Source organism: Nematolebias whitei, chromosome 8 (genome assembly GCF_014905685.2).
Source record: "Nematolebias whitei isolate Nwh7 chromosome 8, NemWhi1, whole genome shotgun sequence".
Classification (NCBI taxonomy): Eukaryota; Metazoa; Chordata; class Actinopteri; order Cyprinodontiformes; family Rivulidae; genus Nematolebias; species Nematolebias whitei.
Window position 1 is genome coordinate 13091852 of NC_056505.1, and position 23366 is coordinate 13115217.

At 37.3% G+C, this 23366-nt stretch overlaps 1 protein-coding gene across 1 annotated transcript in view; it reads left to right on the forward strand.

Moving 5' to 3' along the window:
• rasgrf2b (Ras protein-specific guanine nucleotide-releasing factor 2b) overlaps positions 1-23366 on the forward strand; it is a 55302-nt gene that overhangs the window by 25172 nt on the left and 6764 nt on the right. The window contains exons 4-21 of the mRNA XM_037680295.1: positions 2787-2876; positions 3842-3978; positions 5314-5430; positions 5586-5665; positions 6634-6827; positions 6954-7063; positions 7146-7264; positions 9275-9435; positions 9522-9588; positions 10030-10166; positions 10631-10713; positions 11933-12181; positions 16701-17188; positions 18822-18947; positions 19958-20047; positions 21000-21106; positions 21829-21941; positions 22112-22172. Of these exons, the coding sequence (XP_037536223.1) occupies positions 2787-2876; positions 3842-3978; positions 5314-5430; positions 5586-5665; positions 6634-6827; positions 6954-7063; positions 7146-7264; positions 9275-9435; positions 9522-9588; positions 10030-10166; positions 10631-10713; positions 11933-12181; positions 16701-17188; positions 18822-18947; positions 19958-20047; positions 21000-21106; positions 21829-21941; positions 22112-22172 (2529 nt within the window). The remainder of the gene's footprint in view (positions 1-2786; positions 2877-3841; positions 3979-5313; positions 5431-5585; positions 5666-6633; positions 6828-6953; positions 7064-7145; positions 7265-9274; positions 9436-9521; positions 9589-10029; positions 10167-10630; positions 10714-11932; positions 12182-16700; positions 17189-18821; positions 18948-19957; positions 20048-20999; positions 21107-21828; positions 21942-22111; positions 22173-23366) is intronic.

Genomic DNA, 23366 nt, shown 5'->3' on the forward strand with positions numbered 1-23366 from the left:
TACTGTATATGTGGATGTGCACGTCGTGATTTCTGTTAATGATGGCCGGGAAAGCGAAAGCGTGAGTGTGGGCTGATCTCAGCCACCTCTGGGTGTAGTAGGAGAAGTCCAGCATTCAATAAAGACTGTTCATCAGCCTCCTCACCAGCATTGAACACAACGTGTTTGTGCTGCCGTCTCTGCACAATAAATCACATGTTCATGCTTAGACATAAAACACACACTGTTAATCAAATTACTATTCTCTTTCTCCTCATACTAACACACAGCATAGGGTTTCAGATTATACTGAACCTTTTTTTTTTACCATTAACAATAAGTGATCCTACTAAACTTTGAAATGTATGAATTAACATCATTTAAGTAGTATTGTATTTGATGATATGATTAATGTTTTATCTCTTCAAAAGTTGTTTTGTTCATATTCAAATTAAATGTTGGACTGAAACTTAAAAAAACTAAATTGTACCTCCTTTTTTAAAAGCTATTTTAAAGACCTGATATAATAACAGGAAAAGAAAAGCATGTATCCATCTGTGTTAAAAGGCATCTAAAAATGACATATTTTAGGTTCGAATGACCAGGCGGTGAACACATTAGCTAAGTTGAGCATGTGGAGACAACCTTATTAAAGGCTACAGCTGCAAAGGATTATTGTTGATTTTAAAATTCACAGAGTGAAGACACCATGGTGGTGCAAGTTTGAGAGGAGTGTGAGGAGAAACAAACGAACACAGGACAGTTGAGAACATATTTCCAAATTGTAAAATTAACAAAATACTGTAGGATCCATGTGTTTTTGTGGTGTTTATGTCTCCTTTTGATTTTATTTATTTTTCTGAGCCTGTTGTGCTTGTGTTTCCATCCTCCCCAGTGTTTTCCCCTTTATGTTGCCAGCTCCTGCTTCACCTGTTCCCAGTCCCAATCACCCCAGGTGTTCATCTTTGTGTCTCGTTAGTGTCTCTTTAAGTTCAGCAGCTCTGTGTTTCCACCTTGTCTGTGGATTGTGCTTTCCACAGCTCTCATGGTCTGTTCCACTTGCTGTACGTTTTGCTGCCATGCCAGCCTTTGTTTTTGTGTTCTGCTAAATAAATCAGTTTTCTTTATTTTAACCTCGAGTTCCTCCGTGTTTGTCTGCACCCTGGGTTCAACTCTACCCCGATCATGTTCAAAATTAGCATTCCTTAAAGGAGTGCCTATTGCCTGTTGCTTTAAATGCTAAAGTTTTAAACAAAAATAATTTATAATCTGTTAGCACTTAGTATATGTTAACGAAAGAAAGAAAGTGCTGTGTTATCATCACTGTATATTTCTACAATGATGGTTTGTGCTCTGCATTTAACCCATCCCACATAAAGATACACCCAGGTGGAGCAGCGGGCAGCTATGTGGGCACCTGGGGAGCAGTAAGGGATTGGGTGTCTTGCTCAAGGACACCACAACATGTGGGCATGGCAGGGAGTTGAGCCTGCAACATTCTGGTCTCATGTCAACTGCCCTACCTCTACACCACAGCTGCTCCTGTAGTAGTAAAGGAGATAACTCTCATCTACTACCATACCAAAATGTATCTCAGTATTTATAAAACTGACTGAGCTTCAACCATTTTAGTGTTTGCTAAGATTCATTAACTGGGGTGTATGCCTTACATCAAGCTGACTCCAAAATGTAATCAGCTGTAAATGCACATGCAGTGATATTTTTGTAAAGTTTCAATTAAACCTGTACAGTGGCTTATGAAATATTTTGCTAACAGACAATGTGACTACTTGATGGGCCATCTTACATGGCAGCAGATAAAAAGAATAATCAGGCCATGCTACATCTGGACTGTAACTAAATGAATTAAGCCAAGGAAGGTTTGGGTGTTTTAATGAAATATCTAATTTATCATGACATATACATGTTATACTGACGTGCTGAAGACGTGACATGAAATAAATGTTCTGTCAACATGAGTTTGGTTCATTTCTGCTCAGTAGGGCAGATGGTTACAACCTTTACTGTTTTATTTTCCTCTCTCATAAACATCTGGTTAGTGATTGTAATTTCATCTTCATGTGAATAAATAAACTTTATGGTGGTAGCTCCCCCCTGGAGCAACATGTGCAGAACTTTTCTCACTGCACGCTGCTCACGTGTCTCATTGGATCCACTGAGCTTGGCTTTTGGTTGAAAAACTGCAAAAATGTTATTTTTTTCTTTAAGAAATATCTGCATGTGTAACAAGGCTACCACTCTGTTTATGAATACTTACAGCATCTATCCAGAGTAACTGTCATCTGTTGGCAGACTGGGTTTTCTTTGTGTGAAAACACAGGAAAGTGTGCGAAGCCGAAAACTAATTTGGTTTCATCTCTCGTATTTTACTCCAAATGTGATGAAGTCAAACTGTCAGTAAAGAGTTAAAACAGTGTGGTGCAGGAGTCCCTACATTTGATGATTTAATCATTAAATAATGCTTTTTTTAAGATGCTACTGGCATTTTAATGATTTATTCTATTGACAGAATGACGTTGATTTTTGCACTTATTAACTATTCCTCAATTTTCAAACATAAAATATTATAAAAGCTTTTTTTTGTATCTTTTACCAGGTCTATTTAGTATCTAATAAACACCAACAATTCTTTGGCTAGACACACTAACACGTATTTAACATTAAGACAAGAAACTAGAATGTATTACAGTCATTTGCTGTATTTTATGAAATGTGCTTTTGATAAATAAATAAAAGAATTTGACAGTGTGCCACATTTTGAACGTCTGAATCTCTTTTCTTTAAAGATTGTAGCTTTGAACAAAACTAAGGAGCGGATGAGGCCGTATCATGTCTACCATACAAACGACGATCCAGACATAAAAAAAATCAAAAAGGTAAAGATAGTTTTTCATATTCAGTGTTTCACTTTACTGCTAATACATACGTGTACAGACGTGAATACATTTGTTGGTACCCTTGCACAATACTCTGACCAAAAAAAACTCAATTTTGTCTCATTAGTTCTAGAAACTTTGGGGCTTGTCAACATGCATTCTGATAAATTACTGCTTGTCTTTTTTGTTTTTCTCCCCTTCCATGAATGGCATTATGATTCAAAATGTGATAGATGGTGTGATCAGAAAATTTGGACCTTGACCTTGAAATTTAGCTTTAATGGTTATGGATGGTTTATTTGTCTCTTTTTCTACCATTCCTACTGCCTGTCTGGTTAACCGGGAGTTGCATTTCCCCTTGCGCCCATCTTTTGGGTAGTTGGCTACAGTCCCATAAATAAACATTATAACTTCAATAATATTGGTGGCTGTGTTCACAGGAACATGAAGCTGTTTGGAGATGGTCATGTAGCCTTTTTATCCTGAACATGAAGATCTATAATCTTTTATCTAAGCTCCTCAGATAACCCGGCTTTGGCTTTTTCTGCTCCATGTTTGGCATGGTGCACAACCATACCAAACAACTTAGTGGCTCTTTGTTCCCTTTAAACATGAAGAAGTAAAATAAAATAAAAACGTGGACACTCGATACTCATAAAAGTCAAAAGTTTAATTTGAAATGTGACTATAATGCAAGAATTATTTGTCTTTTTAAGGGTAGTTATAGATTTGGCCAAACTATTTTAGCATATCTTTGTAAAATAAGGACAAACCATTTTTTTTGTTGGCATTTTCTTCTTGTTTATCACATACTAAATGTGTGCAGATAAACATTAGACAATTACTTTTAACTGGATCATTGTTCCAATGAAGGGTAACAACAAATGTATCCAAATCTGAAGCTGGACTATTTAAATATTTACAAATGTATATTTATTTCATACTTGTTCAATTTTCATCCACAGGTGCAAAGTTTCATGAGAGGCTGGCTCTGTCGCAGGAAGTGGAAAATCATTGTTCAGGACTACATTTGTTCTCCTCATGCTGAGAGCATGAGGAAGAGGAACCAGATCGTCTTCAATATGGTGGAGGCTGAGACAGAGTATGTAAATACATTACGCCTGGAGCGACAGCTCACACTGTAGTACGACTGTCACTGCAGCACAGTTATCTTACTATGGAAAACAGTGAGATAACAGTCTGACTGGTCTATAAATGTAATTTAGTTGTAACTGAGTTAGTCAAATCAGTAAAGTGAAAATTAAATGTAATCATAAAGAGGTTTGAACTTTTAATGATCACCACAACACCAGCTTGCCACATTAAAAAAGCTTATTGAGGTTTAATGGGTTTGTTTTAATAAGATAGGTCTCCCTCAGCTGTTCACAGAGCTGTAAAATTATTATTTTTGTCAGTGTAGCTTTTCACGTTTAACTAAATAATGCCAGCATTCCTTGATGGAGTGCATATCGCCCGCTGAATTGCACGTGAAAGTTTTACAAAAAGCAAAAAAAGTATATATTTAGTTAGCACTATAAGATGTTAGGACTTCCAGCTAAAACTTTTCCAAAAATGTGCTAAATATCTGTAAAATTGACAGAGTCATAGCATTTTTGTGTAGGCTAAGACTTATTAGCCATAGCAGCCATCTTGATTCAGGTTGTTTCATAGTTAAGCTGTTGTAGATGTGCATCCTATGAGTATATTTTTAAGAAGTTCACTAAAACCCATTCAGTAGTTCATGACATATTTTACAAACAGGCAGACCAGATTTATTCCAACAGTTGATGTTGAATGTTTAAAGAACAGTACACAATCTGTTAGCACTCAGAGTTGGTGCTGGTGTGACATTTATCTCCTATAATACTAAATCTTACCTCCGTGTCTGTAAATTGACTGATTTATAGACTTTTGTTTCTTATTAGCAGTGGTGGCCAACTTAAATCAGGTCGACTCCAAAAAGTTTGTTTTAGATACTCATCTGGTGATAAATTTCTAATATTGTGAAAATATGTGTGATGATTTATGAGATATTTTGCTAACAAACAGACAAACACAAAGGGAATTAAATGATCTCCTGCATTTCATGGCAGTAGTTTATCAAAATCAACACAGAACAGAACAAAACATAGAAGTTATTAAGATAAAGTTTTAGAAGCAACATAAAAAATAAAACTTGAATCAAAGGAAAGTAAAAAGTACAAGAAACATTATTGTTTTATAGCATAAGCAGCTAAAGTAACACTATTATTACTACCAGCTAAAGGCAGCAGGATTAAAACTTTATGTAATGTTACAACAAACCTTTTTAAAAAACACTGATTAATGTTTTTTTTTTTTTTTTAAAGAAACATGACAGATGCCGTTTATATATGCAGTATGCAACCCAAGTAAAATATACTCTTATTCCATCTGTGCGTGCCTGGTGTTTTGACAGGTACGTCCACCAGCTCTATATTCTGGTCAACTGTTTCCTCAGACCTTTGAGGATGGCTGCCAGTTCCAAGAAGCCCCCCATCAGCCACGACGACGTGAGCAGCATTTTTCTCAACAGGTGGGTGCATCTGTGGGAGAACATTCATGTGTAATGAACAAAAGTATCACATTCTCATTTTCTTTGATTTAAAATAAGTTTATGAAAAATTAGACAAATGAGCTGAAACCAGATTTTTCTTGTCTTTTTCATGCCGTGTTACTTTGTGTCTCCAGTGAGACCATCATGTTCCTACATGAGATTTTCCATCAGGGTCTGAAGGCGAGGATAGCCAACTGGCCAACACTGGTGCTGGGTAAGCTGTTACCTCACAGAACACACACACACATACACACACACCAACACGGTTTCCTATCTCAGCCTCCAACCCTCACACTCATTGTCTTGACAGACAATGACCGCTCAGGCCAGGAGGCTTGTCACTATTTCTCCTTCTAAAAACGTCTCCTAAACAGATAAGCATCGCCTTGGAAACAGGGTGCTGAAAGATGTGACAGCAAATTACTCGTAACAAATAAAAGCAGAAGAAGGCTCCAGATTAGACCCGTCAACCCAACAGGACCTTTTGTTCAGGCAGACTCTGAACGTTGGCTTTTTATCTGCAGTATGTTCCACATCTTACAGTAACTGTATATTTCAACAAATACTTTAAAGGTTTATCAAGCTCATCTTTAGAATAAGATTATTTGTTGTGCTTTAATCTGTACAACACTTTTGGTTTTCAAAACAGTCATCAGTTTTTTTTATTGCTATTTTTATACTAGTACCTGCTTAATGATTTTTTTAATTTTTATTCTTTGACTTACTGTACAATTTTACATTCCCTGTTTTTCTTGTTGAAGTTACTTGCTTATTAAGATGACGTAATGAGAAATCTGCAAGCTCGTGTCCAGGTCAAAAAATAATCAATTTATTCATAAAGACAATGGGATGCTGCTTCTCCCACAATACTCCTGAATTTGTGGAAGAAAATGAATATTTCACATTTTTGTTATGACATTCTTTTGGTCTGATCTAGCACATTGGAGAGGATCTTAAGATCTTTTGCTTAAAAATCTGTTTTTAATCATAACTTTCTAAAGTCTTAGTTCAACCTCCTCAGTCTCTGACTCTTCTAGAGACATTTAATTAGGTAAATTTTGAAAAATGTAAGTTTTGTCACTTAGATTTTTAAACTTCCCACCAGAATATTCTGGTATTTTATCTTTTACCCACAGTGGACTTGCATGCTGTGCATGTTACAAACTGTGTTTTTGTTTCTAGCTGACTTGTTCGACATCCTGCTGCCAATGCTCAACATCTACCAGGAGTTTGTGCGTAACCATCAGTACAGTCTGCAAGTTTTGGCCAACTGCAAGCAGAACAGAGACTTTGACAAGCTGCTGAAGCAGTATGAGTCTAATGCTGCCTGTGAGGGGAGGATGCTCGAAACCTTCCTCACATATCCCATGTTCCAGGTAATCCAGAGGCTCAGCTCCTTTCTTACCAAACATACGACACAACTGCAACACATGATCAGTTCTGTCTTCCACTTGTTGCTGCAATAAAAACCTTTTTTACTCAGTTCTCTTTTTCCCCAAAAGATTCCCCGTTACATCATCACCCTGCATGAACTGCTGGCTCACACTCCCCATGAGCACGTGGAGCGCAAAAGTCTTGAATTTGCCAAGTCCAAATTAGAAGAACTGTCCAGGTATGGGTCAAAACATTCAGACTTTCTGATAAGTATTTATAGAAAACCCAGAAACAAAAGTAACCTGTGTGTTTTTTTTTAGAGTAATGCACGATGAGGTGAGCGACACAGAAAACATCCGGAAGAATCTGGCCATTGAGAGGATGATTGTTGAGGGCTGTGACATCCTGCTGGACACCAGCCAGACCTTCGTCAGGCAGGGTGAGTCTTCATCAAGTAGAACTATATAAATCATTAATTTTTATATAGTCAGCTCTTAAAAAAGTGAAAATACCACTTTATTTATGACAATGCAAACAGAAAGTGTCTAAATTCTTCAAATTAAGTTGTTATACTCATTCAAATTAAATGCATGTATTACTTTTTTTAACACAACGCTTTAAGTCTAAGCAGACGTGCAAAACAAGCTGGCTGTTTTTAAGATGGATAAATCAGTTTTCTGCAGAAATGACTGTCCAATTTAACAACATAAGTTTATTCTTGATAACACGCCTATTCATTTTGCATTTCAAACCTCAGGCAACAAATTATGGTCCAAAGAAAAAGTAAGATTTTTCAAAATATTTATTATGGCGATATAGGGTTAAATTTATTTGATGTTGGCACCAATGTTCATTCAGTAAGTTTCAAATTCTCATTCAAAACACACAAAAAACTGAAAGTGATGTTTTAAAATCAACATGCATTTAAAAAATGACTCCATTTGGTAAAATTAAATCCACTTTCCCACTTCCAACAATAAAAAATAAATTATCTGCCAAATAACATAAAATTTCCTTTGTGCTGCTGCCTTTCATTTTAAATCTCTTGCATTTTTTTTTATATAGTTATGAAACTGTTTTGTATTTTTAAAATGAATAAACTTTATACCATACCATACCAAAACATCTGTGCCCTCTTTCACTTTTGATACAGAACCTGTTGTAGTTTTTGGCATTTGGATGTTTCAGCCAGTACTTTGTGATCTGTGTTCAGACTGTGTACTTTGTTTTCTGCGGATTAGCGTTTGTCGCGGTGCTCTGGTTCATGGTGCACCACCGTCTTAGTGAGGAAGGGCACAGCTGATGTTGCCAGAGACGGGTGTGCTCAGTTGGCAACAATGTTTAAGTAGGAAGGACTTGTCAAAGTAACACCCACATAAACGCCAGAAGAGAAGGGCTGTGCTGCAACAAGATAATCAGTGTAATTCACCTGTCAGTGGTTTTAATGTTGTGGCTGTTGGCTGACACCTCAGAGGATGCTTCACACAGGAGACTGAGCTTTTCAAGCTGTGGATGAGTCAGATAACAGGGAATGAAGTCCTGACAGTGAAACCTCGCCGACAACAAACAAAGGCTGACTTTAGTGTTTTTGCTCGTGTCTCTTTGCGTTTGTTTGTAGCATCAGCAACACATCTCATGAACTACTGAACACATTTTATTGAAACTCAGTAAGTAATCACTGTTCATCTGCAACTGGAGTCAACCCCATTGAAGATGGCCACCGCAGCTTTGACATCCTTAGCAAGTGCAATGACGACAGCTCAGCCGTTTTTTACAGATATTAAGCATAACTTTGTAATGGTTGTAGCTGAGAGTCCTGTAACAGCATTAATTATGTGTGCATAAGGGTTTTATTATTTTGACCTGAACTATTACAGCCATCTTTGCCTGCCTGTTAGCAAAATGTTTCATAAACAACTGGACAGATATCAATAAAACTCTCACAACTGATGAAGTATTGAATTTAAACCAATTCATGATGGCTGTCACCACTAATCAACCTTAGTAAACACCATAATTGTTATAACTTCAGAATTTTATAGATATTGAGCTAAAATTTGGAGTTGTAGTTGCCGACAGTCATTCACAACCCACACTCCATTCACTAACAGAACACCATACGACACAGCATTTTGTAAAATTTCACATAATGTGTTCACGTTTTGACAAAAACGGTTATAACATATGATGATCTTGGTCAAATCTCTGGTAAAAACATGCAGCAGGTGATGTGCTGACTTTTATCTGCATAGTTTTAGTCACTGAAAAAGGTGAAAATTTGCAACTAACCTCGCAGTTTATTTGTAGGATGCACACTCAGACCAAAACCAGGTTTCAGTTTGGCAGTTTGTTTTGTGTATTACTCATTTTTGCATCACCATAAACACTTGGTGAACAGCACACAGATTAGTGTTTGTCATGTAATCCTCTGCCCCTCGCTTTCCCACAGGTTCTCTGATCCAGCTGCCATCAGTGGAGCGAGGGAAACTAAGCAAGGTCCGTCTGGGCTCACTGTCGCTGAAGAAAGAGGGGGAAAGGCAATGCTTTCTATTCACCAAACACTTTCTAGTGTGCACTCGCAGCTCTGGGGGAAAACTGCACCTTCTTAAGGTGACATCACCGTTACCTGTTTAAAACCCCTCCATGAGGAAAACTCGTTTCTAAATGATTTTTTTTTTTTTTTTTTAATCACACAGCAAGGTGGAGTTTTGTCACTGATTGAATGCACTCTTATAGAAGAACCGGACACCAATGATGAAGAATGTAAGTTTATTGCGTTAATTCAATTATTTCCCCACGCACAAACAACTTATTGGCTCATTTAGACTTTTCATTATTATGAAGGTTAGTTAGGTGCCAAACAACAACTGTCCAGAAAGGACTTTCTTTAAATATCAGATGTTCACCCTTCTAAATATCAGAATTTGATCTTTTAACATGACAGAGGACCATTACATTTCCCCCTTGACAACTCATGTAGCAAACAGACAAACTGCTTGCTACACACTAGTGTAAGGAGTGAAGCAATCATGTGTAAGTGTGAGCTCACTGTCATTTTTTTTATTTATAAATCTTAAGGGTGCACAGAAGAAAAGAGGATGTTTGCTAAATTAACCTTCTCTGTGTGTAGATATTAGTAGATGTGTCATTTTTTCTACCAATACCTGCCTGTTTTACAATAAAAAGTTGTTTCTTCTTATGCAGCTAAAGCTGGTGGGCAGGTGTTTGGTCAGCTGGACTTTAAGCTGGTAGTAGAACCTTCAGATTCGCCTTCATTTACCGTGGTGCTGCTGGCTCCATCGCGACAGGAGAAGGCTGCATGGACCAGTGATATTAGCCAGGTAATACACAAGTCCCACCAACACAATCCCAGACAAACACAAGAACCTCTCAACAGCAAGAGTGTGTCTCCTCTGAGCATTGAGAAAGCTTAGTGATATGTAAACACAGACGGCGGTGCGGCTCCCCTGGGCCGAGTTCAGCTCACTGCCTTAGTTATTTGCAAACAAGGTGTCACCATCTAAGTGTGTCACACTGGATTAATTCTTGTCAGAAGGAAAAATACAGTGACAGTTTTCAAATGGCTTCTTTTTCATCACTGTTTATTGTCAGTCATACTTTTAAACAACGTTTTTTACACAGAAAAGGTGGAAAGCACTGAAACTTTATCAGGGAAAATACAAAAATATCTTCATGTCAGTGTGTTTTAGACAGCTTTTGTCACCAGTTTCTTGTTTCTGTTTAAACAATAAAGAAAAATCTTTACAGTTTTTGTTGTCTCAGTTGATTTTCTCTCTGTCTGTAGTGCATAGATAACATCCGCTGTAACGGCTTGATGACCAGCGTGTTTGAGGAAAACTCTAAAGTCACCGTGCCGCACATGATCAAGTAAGAATTTTTATGTCATTAAAGATAAACACTCGTGTTTTCATTCTGAGCGCATGCTGCAAAATCTACATTAAAAGCCTCTAATAAAATGGTATGTGTGTATTACAGGAGCTAAAAAAGTTAAACAAGAATATTTTATTTTACATACAGATTTTTACCCTATGATTTAATTTTCTGAACAATTTTGAACTTTTAAAGAGCTTTCCTTACTTTCTGAGCAGTCACATGAATACAGAAAACTGTATTATAATACATATATATTATATACAATATTATGCATATTATATACAATAGATATATAATATGCATATTATATACAATATATACATATTATACATATATTATATACAATATATATCTATTATACATATATTGTATACTTATTATACATATATTATATACAATATATACATAATATATACACATTTATTATATATAATAACATATACAATACAACCAACAAGCTGGTAGAAAACACAACAAAAGAAAATGGCTTGTTTTGTTAAAAATGCAAAAGTAAAAATCCTGAGTGCATTATTTCTTGTAATTTAAATATTTTTATTTTCCACATTCAGGATTGTACATTATCCTAAGTATTTCTTTACAAGATCAAACCAATATAAAACAGTGAAATAAAACCAAAAAAAGTTAATTAATGTCCTTTTCTAAGTGCAACCTGAGGGAAAGGAGACAGATTAAGAAAAATTTGAAGCAAAGACGCATGTGCTTATTTTAGTTTTGCTCTTTGAGGTGAACTTGTTAACCTTCTGAAAGAATATTCAGGTTCAAGAAAGTTTTGAAAAGGAAAAAACATCATGTGTGCAATAAAATTGTAATTTAATCAATATAATCTTCATTAATGTAAAGTGGACAGCTGTAAAAACCTTTTGTCATTAAATACAATTATTTTATATTTATAAAATAGTTAAATGAATAAGAAAAATTATAACCCTGTTTTATTATTTTTAAACTTCTGTGACTGTTTTGATACCGTTCCATCCATTTTTATTTTTTGTGTAGAAATAATTGTGTTGATTTCATATTTGTTCTTTTCCTCCAAAATAAATTATTGGCCTTTCTTCTGTTTTACTTGGCTTTTTTTATTATTCTTTGCTGCTTTTGTAACTTTTGACTTGCTTTGTCACCAAGCATTCACCCATGCATCATTTTGTGTGTGTGTGTGTGTGTATGTGTATGTGCTTGTGTGTATATCCATCAGATCCGATGTGCGCCTCCATAAAGATGATGTTGACATTTGCTTCAGCAAGACGCTCAACTCCTGCAAGGTCCCCCAGATCCGCTACGCCAGCGTGGAGCGGCTGCTGGAGAGGCTGACCGATCTGCGCTTCCTCTCCATAGACTTCCTGAACACCTTCCTGCACACCTACAGGATCTTCACCACAGCAGCTGTGGTCATGGACAAGCTGGCTGACATCTACAAGAAGCCTTTCTCCTCCATTCCTATCAGGTCTAAACCATTCTGACAAAAAAATAATAATGATAATTTAAAATGCAGAAAACAGCACACATGAGACACATGTTAATGTAAATATTCTGTAAAGATGTTTTAGTCCTATTCTTGAAAGCTCAATGAAGTCAGACTCTGGTGACTGTTTTGGACTCAGATAGATTCGATTTTAACAGGGATAACTCATTCAACCTTTATTGAAACAGATAAATCACATTGAGCCTCAGAGACTCATTTACAACTGACAATACGTGATGAAAATGACAACATAGGTTGTGGAGGCAAAAACGTTCATAACATGCTCTTAATCTCTGGCTGAAGATCAAAAGCATGAAAGTGAAAAAAAAATCTTCGCACAAGAGCACATGGTGACGTAGACATTCTACAGAGGGGGTGGGGACGACAAGGGCAGTGAAAATGTCCAAGGATGCTCCCGGAGGCACTGTAGGAGTTCTGATAAGGATGTAATAATCAGCCTGTTCCCTTTGGTGAGATCCATAAACATTCTCGGGAGGTGTCGAGGAGTGGCAAAGGACAGCGCCAGTGAGAATCCAAAAGTCCTGAAACGATGACACAATGTTTATTCAACTGGTTTCCCCTGGTTGGTCTGTAGATTTCCTTGGTGCGAGGCTCAGAAAAAGTTTCATAGACAGGTCAGAGCAGCAAAGCAAAGCGGAGGAGGGAGAGGAGGAAAAATGCATCCGCCCTCAACAAGAGCAAGCGGTGAAGTAATTTCACACTAGATAAAATAAACAAGCCTGTATTTGAGTGGCCTAGAACAGATGCCTTGACAACATTTTTGCGGGAAGTTTGGGGATTATTCTGTTGGACAGATGAGGTTCATTTTTATTAGGTCTCTGGCTGCATTACAATAGTGTTTTTATTTCTTCCACCGCTTTTACTCGACTCATTTAAAACTGAAAAAGCTTTGCACCCCATAGGGTAAGGTTTGTTTGCAAAACATAACTCTGCATAGTTTGTGGCTCATTACATTAGAGCAGGAGGGAAGCATCACATAGAAGACATGTGCAGGAGGAAAAGATGGGTTTGTGAGGATGGTCCCTTCTTTTTTTTTAATCTTAATTTTATTTTAGTGGTCCTGCACGAAAACCAACATTCAAAATTATAAATGGAAAAATTGCTGGAACTGTGTTTATTAAATGTTTTGACACTTTTCTGTCCTTGTGACATGACTGTAGGTTTGGTAAGTTCAGAAACTGAAATATGTCAAACCTTTGTGATAGATGGAGAACCTGGGGACACACTGAGCCCCTGAAGTCGACATATTCCATAATACAGACAATCTCCTCTCCGTCCTGGGATATTTGCTGCAAATGGATCAAATTAACACAGATTTCAAGAGAAAAAGTTGAGAAAATTGGATAAAAAGTCAATATTTTAGCACTGAAAGGAATTAGCTTTATTTATTTATTTATTTTTACTACATCTGTGTTCCATTTCCTGTTCAACACACTTTAAAAATAATTATTTTTAGCTGTTAGGCTGAAGTAGATTGAAACATTACATGGTGGAAAGAGATCATTTAAAGACACATTGTTAATTCAATGTACCACAGTGTGACTAAACTAACCAGGTACTTATGGTGACTAAGTTAAACTCAAGAGTTCAAAAAACAAAAATACATTTAAGACAAAATGTAGTTTAAATAAAACTTGTCTGTAAATTAGTAACACCCCGTTAAAATCAGATGCTTCAGTGTTTCATTTATTGAAATATATGGATCTGCTAAACTTCACCTCCTTTCTAAATATTTGAAGACTTGTAGTTAATCTAACTGCCTTTCAAAATCCAGATTAAAACTTTTAAATTTTCTACTTCATTAAAACTATTTGTTGAAACACCTTTTGGGAAAAACAATAAAATAAAACGAGTAAACATTATTGACCAGTTTGTGCTTAAGCACAATTAAAATCTTGACTTGGGTTTCTCACGGTTTTACTTGTCTACAAAACAACATTTCAGTCATTTGTTAACAAAACATTCATTATTAACACTGTAAGGAAAAAAGAAAAGCGTAACTTTTGCAGCAACATTTTGTTTGCATACCATTTTATGGGGAACAGCAAACAGTGAAGGTCTCACATATAATTCAAGGTCAAAAGCTGAGTCCATTTAAATTTTTAATAAAGAGAAAGATGGATATTCTGTGTCACTTTGAGGCTGGATTTACTCCCATGTGGTCAAACCTCATCATAAATTCTGAATATGCTGCAGTTCTCCGACTCACATCTTCTATACTCACTCAGATTTCCTCCAAGAGAATAATTAATTAATTTCCCAACATCTTCACTAAAACTATCTTCTATCTCTGTTACATCTCTTTTAATCATGTCTCAATCTAACAACCATAACTCATCCATTGAATCTTTTTTGTGTGTCATTCATCTCCCTTGTCTCTACATTTTCCTTCCGACTCCAGGAGACGGTACCACTCATTTGACCGTCTGTCCATCTCATCCATCTGTCCTGACTACAGTCTGAAGATCAAGAAGATAGCTATGGATCAGTCCAAGTAACTGAGATGTTCCTCTGCCCTCCAACATCTGTCCCTCTCACTTTTCCTTCTTTTTCTGTTTGTTGTTAAACTGATGCATGACTTTTACTTTTACTTTGCCTGAATGGATAACTGGGATTATTGTTCCTCCTGTCTTAACTGGTTTGAATGAATGATGCAGGAAGAAATGATCAAAATATAGTTTAAAATCTGCAATAAGGAACAGCACAGTAGCACGTTTTATTTACAGAAGAATTGCTTTATTGTTAAGTTTTTATCTTTAAGTATTTCCTGTTTGGATGATCTTTTCCTGCCTGTTGTTTTAAATATATTTTTCATCTATTGTTTAAGGTTTTAATGCATCCTTATTTCCCCGGTGCTTTATTTTTCTCCTTTATATTCCCATCTAAGACACAATTTGTTCATTCCTATCCAGCTTATTTATCTGTCCAGATTATGCACTTGAACAGGATGATCCTTGTGATTTATTATTATTATTATTTATAATTGTTTTTATGGTTTAAGGCACTGGTGAGATGCTTGCGGTGATTGTAGATGTTATATTTATATTAAAAATGTTCACATGCACATCTGGAAAACAGTTTGATAGTTTTAGGCACCAGTTTCATGTTAAAAAGAAAAGTACTGAACTTTGAAGAAAATTTATTTTAGAGTCAGTTTTCTTCTACTGTGCAGAATTGTCATTCTGCAGTTTACCCATAAAAGCAATAGTTCAGGTCTTTGGAAGTGGAGTTCTGTGGAAACATTGTGAATAATTAATATCTTACCTGTTGTAGAAAGCTCTTGAAGCAAACGATCCAGGTAATTTGTTTAAATCTGACATGCATGATTTACTTAATTAAAGTCAATATCTAAAGTCAGACCATTTCTTAATTCAAACTTGCTTACAATCAATAGATCAATAGATTTTTTAAATTACATCTCACTAGTTTTGTTTGCCTGGTTTTGGTTAAAACAGCCTAAATCTGAGTAGGTCTGAAACAGAAAAATCTAATGTGACACATGGGCCTTACAAGTGCTTCCAACGTGTCCTTAAGACTGTTTTTTGAAATTGAATTCCTGTTTTTATTCCTCTTTCACTCCTCCTACCATCTTAGAACTTGGTCAAATTCAATCAGACATCTAAAATTGCTTTGAGCGGAGTACAGCAGTGATGCCAAAAGACACTGATTGCACGTCAGAGGCTCCTAGTTTAAGAGAATTGGGCAATATTTCCAACTCTGAACGTAAAAATGAGTTTATTTATGATAAAATATGTGTAGCTTTACACAAATATGTAGAAAGTGCAATATTCATCCCCCCTTTAAACCCATTAAAGCTTATTTGTTGAAAATAAAAACTCATATACAACCAATAAGAGTGTTAAAATTAATTCAGGACAATTTCAAGCCAAACAGATCTGACAGTTGCGATGAAGGTTCTCAGAGCCAAAGGAAACTGAATAAACTGAGGATGATTCTCCGTGGATCCAGCTTTATTAAGGCTGCAGCAGGTCCACACTCACTCTTCAGATTTATTGCACTTCATTGAGACTGGGGATTCATGCAGTTATAAAACAATGTAAAACATGTAAAACTCCTGAACTGTTAAAATACAATAAAAAGCATACAGTTTACAATAAAAACTGACATTCACTTTAATTTCCAGCTCAGTGTGATGGAACAGAAAGCCACAATAAAAATCTGTCAATAATTTCTTCCTGCACTTTTGTGTCCACTCATTATAAATCACTGCTCCTATTTCAACAACAAAATCCAACAAAATAATGTTTAGTTTTCTAAAGTTCTCTGTGAGCACACTGAAATCTTTATTTTTGTGAACCCACAGTCCGTCACTATGTTATGAGCCAAAACCAAACCTTTATTACACTTTTAGGAAAACGAACCAAATCAGTTTGTAAGTAATGTAACGGAAAAGTTTCTTTCTGTCTTTACTGCTTTAGTACTTGTATTTACTAATTTACTGCTTTTCTCCCCTCTTCAGGTCCTTGGAGTTGTTTTTTGCCACCAATCAAAATAATCGAGGCAGCGATAGCATGAACGACAGATCCCCTCGCCTCTGCCGCAAGTTCTCCTCCCCTCCTCCATTATCCATCTCGTCCCGCACCTCCTCCCCAGTCCGAACCCGAAAGCTTTCCCTTCACTCCCCCATCACTGCCAGAATCGGAGGACTAGACTTGGCGTCTCCTCTGTCCAACTCCATTATGAACCACAGCTCTTCCCAGTCTGCTGGCAGTAGCCCCACATCCACCCACACTCCTCAGACACCAACACCTCAGACACCGACTCCAACTACTACCTCTCCTCCGTTCTCCTCCACCTCTCCTCCTCCCAACAATCCCAAGTCACCGCAGGATCAGACTCCTCTGACTCCGTCGTCACCTGAGCAGAGTCCATGTCCAGCAGGGGAGGGGGACGAGGTGCCGAAGATCGACCCTTTCTGTGGGAAACTGCGAAGGAGCATTCGGAGAAGTATGTTACAATTTCAACAGAAAAAGTTAAAGTAAATTAATGTTGCTGCGATAACAGAGGACACTTCTGCTTCTGTGGTATTCTTCTCAAGTTTGTTCAAATGCAGTTAGACATATGCAAACAATTCTTCTGCTGCAGCATCTTGAAGTACTTGTGTTTATTAAACAAGGTTTACAGTTTTGCAGGTGAAATTAATTTTACGATGAGCAGGAAGTCCCTGTTACTTGCTACCACACATCCTTTAGATGTAGAGTTAGAGACCTATCAGAGTGGAGAACTTCAGCATCAGAGCATCAAAAGTACCGCAGCGATGACAAGATGCTGTTAAACTCTCATGAACATGAATACACACACACATGCAGTGTGTTCATGTGTTAAACAATCACCCATCAGCACAACTCACCTTTCCTGCAAACTGACTCCTGGTTCATTTAGCTCCTGATGAGTTGGTGTTTTTATAGCGTCTGCTTGTGTTGTATGTTTACTGTTTGAACTGCAGTATGTGTGCTTTTTAACATTTCAACATTTAAGAGCAAGTTTCCATATTCATGCACTGACCATTTCAGCTATTTGAATACATTGGTTAGTAAATGTATGTCATGAAACAGTCTTTATAACTCCATCCATCCATCCATTTTCTTTACCCGTTTATTCCATTTTGGGTCACGGGGGTCGCCGGTGCCCATGTCCAGCAATCACTGTGCGAGGGGCGGGGTACACCCTGGACGGGTCGCAAGTCCATCACAGGGCCACATAGAGACAAACGAGACAAACAACCATTCACTCTCTCACTCACACCTAGAGACTATTTAGAGTTACCAATTGGCCTAACATGCATGTTTTTGGTCTGTGGGAGGAAACCGGAGCACCCGGAGAAAACCCACGCATGCACGGAGAGAACATGCAAACTCCACCCAGAAAGGCCCCTGGACTGGGGTTTGAACCAGGGACCTGCTCGCTGAGAGGCAGCAGCTCTACCAGTTGCGCCACCGTGCTGCCCGTCTTTATAACTCAATTCAGTTTATTTATATAGCGCCAAGTCACAACAGAAGCCATCTCAGGGCACTTAACAGAAACATTTATAATAAAAATTACAAGTTAACAGAAACATTAATATATAAAATAATAATTTAACACTATTCATTGGAGCAGACTGCTTTGAATTTAACTCCATCGCATAACTCCTCTGACAAAGAACACAAGTATCCGGTATAAACAAAAATACTCCTGTTGCACTTAGAGCCAAAGTTTACATCTAACCAAGAATAAATACTCTCAAAACTGAATGATATGAAATAAACTATATTACTGTTCACATACTTGGACAGAAACATTAAAATAAACATGGTAAAAAACACTTTTAATGATGTTCTAAGACACCTGAGAGGAAATTAAGCAAATATTTATATCCATGAGGTTTTCTTTTTGCATGTCAATTGGCATGACTGTTATTTTTTTCCTCTTTCTTTGATTTTACTTTTTATTGTCGTTCGAAATAAATAAATAAATAAATAAATGGTTGTAAACTTTATCAAAATGAAGGTTTCTTGTTCTGTAAAACGTCAACCCAAATGGTCACCATGACTAACCAGCTCTGTTATAATCGTCCTTCTCGTCCTCTTTCTGTCCATAGCTGTGTTGGAATCAGCGTCTTTGGAGAAAATCATCCCTGAGTCTCCACAGAGCAGCGACGCAGGAGACATGTCTCCGTGTCGCTCTCCGTCTACGCCTCGACACCTTCGCTACAGACAGCCTGGAGGTAAGACTGCAGCTGCGTATGTGTGCTTTATTACTCATGACTACACCGCGTCACATGTGTGGTCAACTGACAGGACACGGTGCAGATTCCCAGAGTCCACCACAGCTCTTCAGCCCTTGAGCCTGACATCCACTCAGAACCCAAACAATGGCATAAATTAGCTCTATAGGTTTGCAAAAGTTTGTGAGTGAAATATTAGAGCTTCTCGAGAGGGTTAGGATCTATTTAAATAGACGATGTGGAAGGTATTAATGAAAATGTTCTCTTTAAGTTGGAGAGCTGCAGGGGAAACAGACTTTAATTAGAATGATTAATTGGTAAAAAAGATAAAACTGTGACTTAAAAATTTGTTTGATAACATTTCATATTTTTTCGACACTTTTCCAACCACTTCAAAAATACAGAAAACGTTGAATACTTTGTCTTTTTTTTTATTTAATTTTTTACTTTTTTACATATTAACAACCAAAACTGCACGAGCTCCTGTGGACAAATTGCAGTCCTGTCCTTGTTTTGTTTTTTACTGTAAGCTTTTAAAAAAAAGTGAATATTTGGGGAGAATTTACAATGCCCAAACTATTCCAGATAAACACTTGTTAAACCGTTCAGTTTATTGTTGGGCTGACAAACGCACACAAAAAATACATTTATAAGTTTGTTAATTTGTTTAATACAAGAGCTTGAATTGAAGTGTTTTACTTTGAAGGACACAAACTCCTCTGTCACATTAATTTCAAACTTAATTATCATTTTCACCAATTAACCATGTGCAAATTATATTCACTAGTAAAACAGTTCAAGATGAGATAATAAATAATTTCCTACATGTAAAGAAATTACTCATAATGCCAAATGACTCATTTTAACCCTCTGCAATCATGTTTTATTTGTTAGAATAGAATAGAAAGTTTAATTCCTTTGTGTTCTCTCCTTTGGGTTGTAAAAGCAGTAATAATAAATCCAGCAGTGTTGTTGGAGCTGATGATAATTATGTGTTTGTGCATCTGCAGTCCAGTCTGGGGAGAATTCACGCTGCTCAGTTTCTCCTGCATCAGCTTTTGCTATTGCAACTGCAGCTGCAGGACATGGTACCCCACCAGGTAAACTCATCCATACATGCACAGAATGAGAAATGGTTTATTCTGGAGCTTGAAATAAAGGGCAGATACAAAACGTGGACAGAATTAACCAATTATCAGTCTAATAATCCATTAAACCATAATCATAGGTTTATTCCCAACTGCCTGTAGAACAAAAAAAGCTGTTGCTCCTGTCTGAGAGGTCATTTATCTGCCTCTTTGCAAAATATCAGAATCAGCTTCATTGTCATTGCACCGAAGCACAACAAAATTACATTTCAGTACAGCCCGTCCGAGAAAACATAAACAAACAGACATGGGGAGACGGAGGTGTCTGAGGCCGCAGCCTTCGGGAGGTGCTGCCCTTTTCGTTTAGATAAGAAAAAGAGAAACACAAGGGGAGGGGAGGTATAAAAATGACCATCTGATCTAATCTATGAATATCTAAAAAAAAAAAATCATATATAATTAACTAGGGAGCTGATTTTACGGAAACTTTCAAAATGTATGGTAATTGTTGGATGTACAGACTGGACTGTCTCTAACAGCTGATGCCAAAGTTATAAACAAAGACTTGTTCAATGAGGTAGTGCTCGAGGTTAAAGCTCACCAACTACAACATGGAATTCAGTATCTGTGATTAAGATTACATGTGATCTGTTGGTGCTCTGAGTATGTTGTGGGGATAACTCCCAGCTATTATAAAACTAAATATTTTCTCAATATCTGTCAAATAGCTGAGGTAAAGCAATGTTTATATTTCCTAAATTCAAGCAACCATCATTAATTGGGTTAACTTGAGGAGTCAACCCCAAAGAGATATGATGCTAACAGACACACACACACACAAACAAAGATACGTTAGACATTTGTGGATGCTTCACACCTCAGTTTGTGGAATGATTTGTTGTAACGTTGCTTTCATTATAGCGACATCTAAGAGAATTGAAAGTCATTTTCACTCCTCCTGCAGTGTTTACCAACTCCGAGAGAACCTGTGATAAAGAGTTCATCATCCGCAGAGCTGCGACTAACAGAGTTCTCAACGTGCTGCGTCACTGGGTCTCCAAACACTCACAGGTTTGTTTCCACCCACTGCTGTGTGTGCGCGCGTGTGTCTCTGCGATGTGTGCGTGCATTTGTGTAAATGAGCGTGTGTGGGGGTGAGGGGATCCTGTTTTGCAGGTGATGAAGTTTGTGGTCTAATTAAAGCAGATGATGGAAGGGTTTGCTTGCTGCTCCGCTGCTCGCGCTTAAAAATGTAAACAGCTGCACGCACGCAAACACATGCAGAAAACTGTTGCCAGTTCAGCTGAACAACCAACTCAACCTCGTTTTTCTGCTAACCAGCCTGCACCTAGTGAACTGAACATGGAGGTAATTGCCTGACTCCCTGCGTAGGGTCCTTCCAACCTAACTGCATCGATCTGTTTTACGCACTTTTCTTCAGTAACAAAATGCTGTGATGACAGGCCAACTTTGGTCAGCTTATTAGTGCTCGTGTGTACACAAACACACACACATACAAAACTATACAGCTATTTGCATCGATCTTGTAGTGGCTACAGAGCAGAAAGAGCTTGTTAAAAGTGACCTTTAAGCAAGAGTTAAAGTGAGATGGGAGTTTAATTGGAAACAGAAACTGTAAGGAATAAAGGGACTGAGACTAAAGCATGGTCAGGTAAAGGTTTGCACCTCAGTGATTGATGACTGATGGAATGAAGAATGGTAGTTTTGGTCTAGCATGGTGCTAGATCTTTGCCAACCCAGTGCATGTGTGCTCTCTTTGTCTCTGTGTTTAGGACTTTGAGATGAATGGGGAGCTAAAGATGTCAGTGATCTATCTCCTGGAGGAAGTGCTCAGAGATCCAGACCTTCTGCCTCAGGAGAGAAAAGCTACTGCCAACATATTGAGGTGCAGCACAATGGCCAATCAACAATATTAGAACAACAACAAAAATCATGTTTCTGCCATTATACTTTCTTTCTTAACATCATTTTAAGTGTCCCTTAAAGCTTTTTCGTATTCTGCTCAGTTATTTCTGTTCTACTTCATTTCCTTCTCTTTTCTCTTCTGCTGTGCAGCGCCCTTTCTCAAGATGAGCAGGAAGATGCGCAGCTGCGGATAGAAGATATTTTACAGATGGTGAGATAATTAAAGCTTTTAGAAAAAGTTTTCTGAGGAAAAAAATAAACAAAAGTTCTGTTTTTATCATAAACTTGTTTTACGTGTGAGTATAAAAAGTGCAGTTTTAAACTTTTAGTTAATAATTTCACTCAGGTAAACTGTAGACTAACTGATTAATGTAAATGCTGACTCAGTGTTCCCACCAGTGCTTTCTTGTTTTTCATTCATTGTATATCATCAGGTAAATCTAACAAGGTCGTCAGGTCTTCTGGACAGATTCTTCTTTGTTGAAATGTTTTGGCTTTTATCCAGAAGACTTCTTCAGTTTGAGGAGCTGCAACAAACTCAGTCTTATAAGCAGCATATTCTCATAGTGGATCAACCAGTTTGATGGTAACATCCAGAACTAGTTGTTTGGGCTGAGTGATACTTGCAGTAACAGCATTGTAAGAGGGGACAGTGGAGCACGGAGGCCTCCGCCCCTGTTTAACGATGGATGGGTTCTCTTCACAAAGATGACATCCTTTACTCCTCTCTTGAACCAACATTCCTCTCTATCAAGGATGTGCACATCTTCATCCCTGAAAGAATGATGACTGGCCTGCAGATGGGTGTGGACCGCAAAGTCCTGGCCAAATGATGTTGCTGTCAAATGCACTCTTCTTTGGCCTCTAAAGCTTAACTGGTGAAATTGGTTGGTCTCACCCGTTCATTCAGCAGCTGGGTCTGTGTCTTCTGAAGGATCTTCCTTGCTCAGTGCCCGCTGACTGAAGATTTGAGTTGCAGGCTCTTGAGGAAGGTGCCACTCTGTCTGTATCGGAGGGTTGAATCTCTGGTGGTTCAACAACATCAACATCTTTTGCACATAAACAGCTTGAGTGCCACCAACAAACTGGTTTAACCACCATGAGAGGGTGCTGCTTATAAGTTCTTTTGCAGCTCCTCAGACTGAAGAAGTCTTTTGGATAAAAGATGAAAAGTTTCAACAAAGAAGAATCTGACCAGAGGACCTGACTCAACCTTCTTATATTCATTGTGTACTTTGTGCTAGTTATTATTACAGCTAAATATTTGCTTCATTTAGAGGATAGGTTCTATACCTTTTACTTCCTGTAACTTTGGATACGTTTCAAAATATTTATCTTCATTTAAAAATATTTTCCTCAGAGAAATAAATTAAGATCTCTAATTAAAAAAAAAAAATAAAATAAA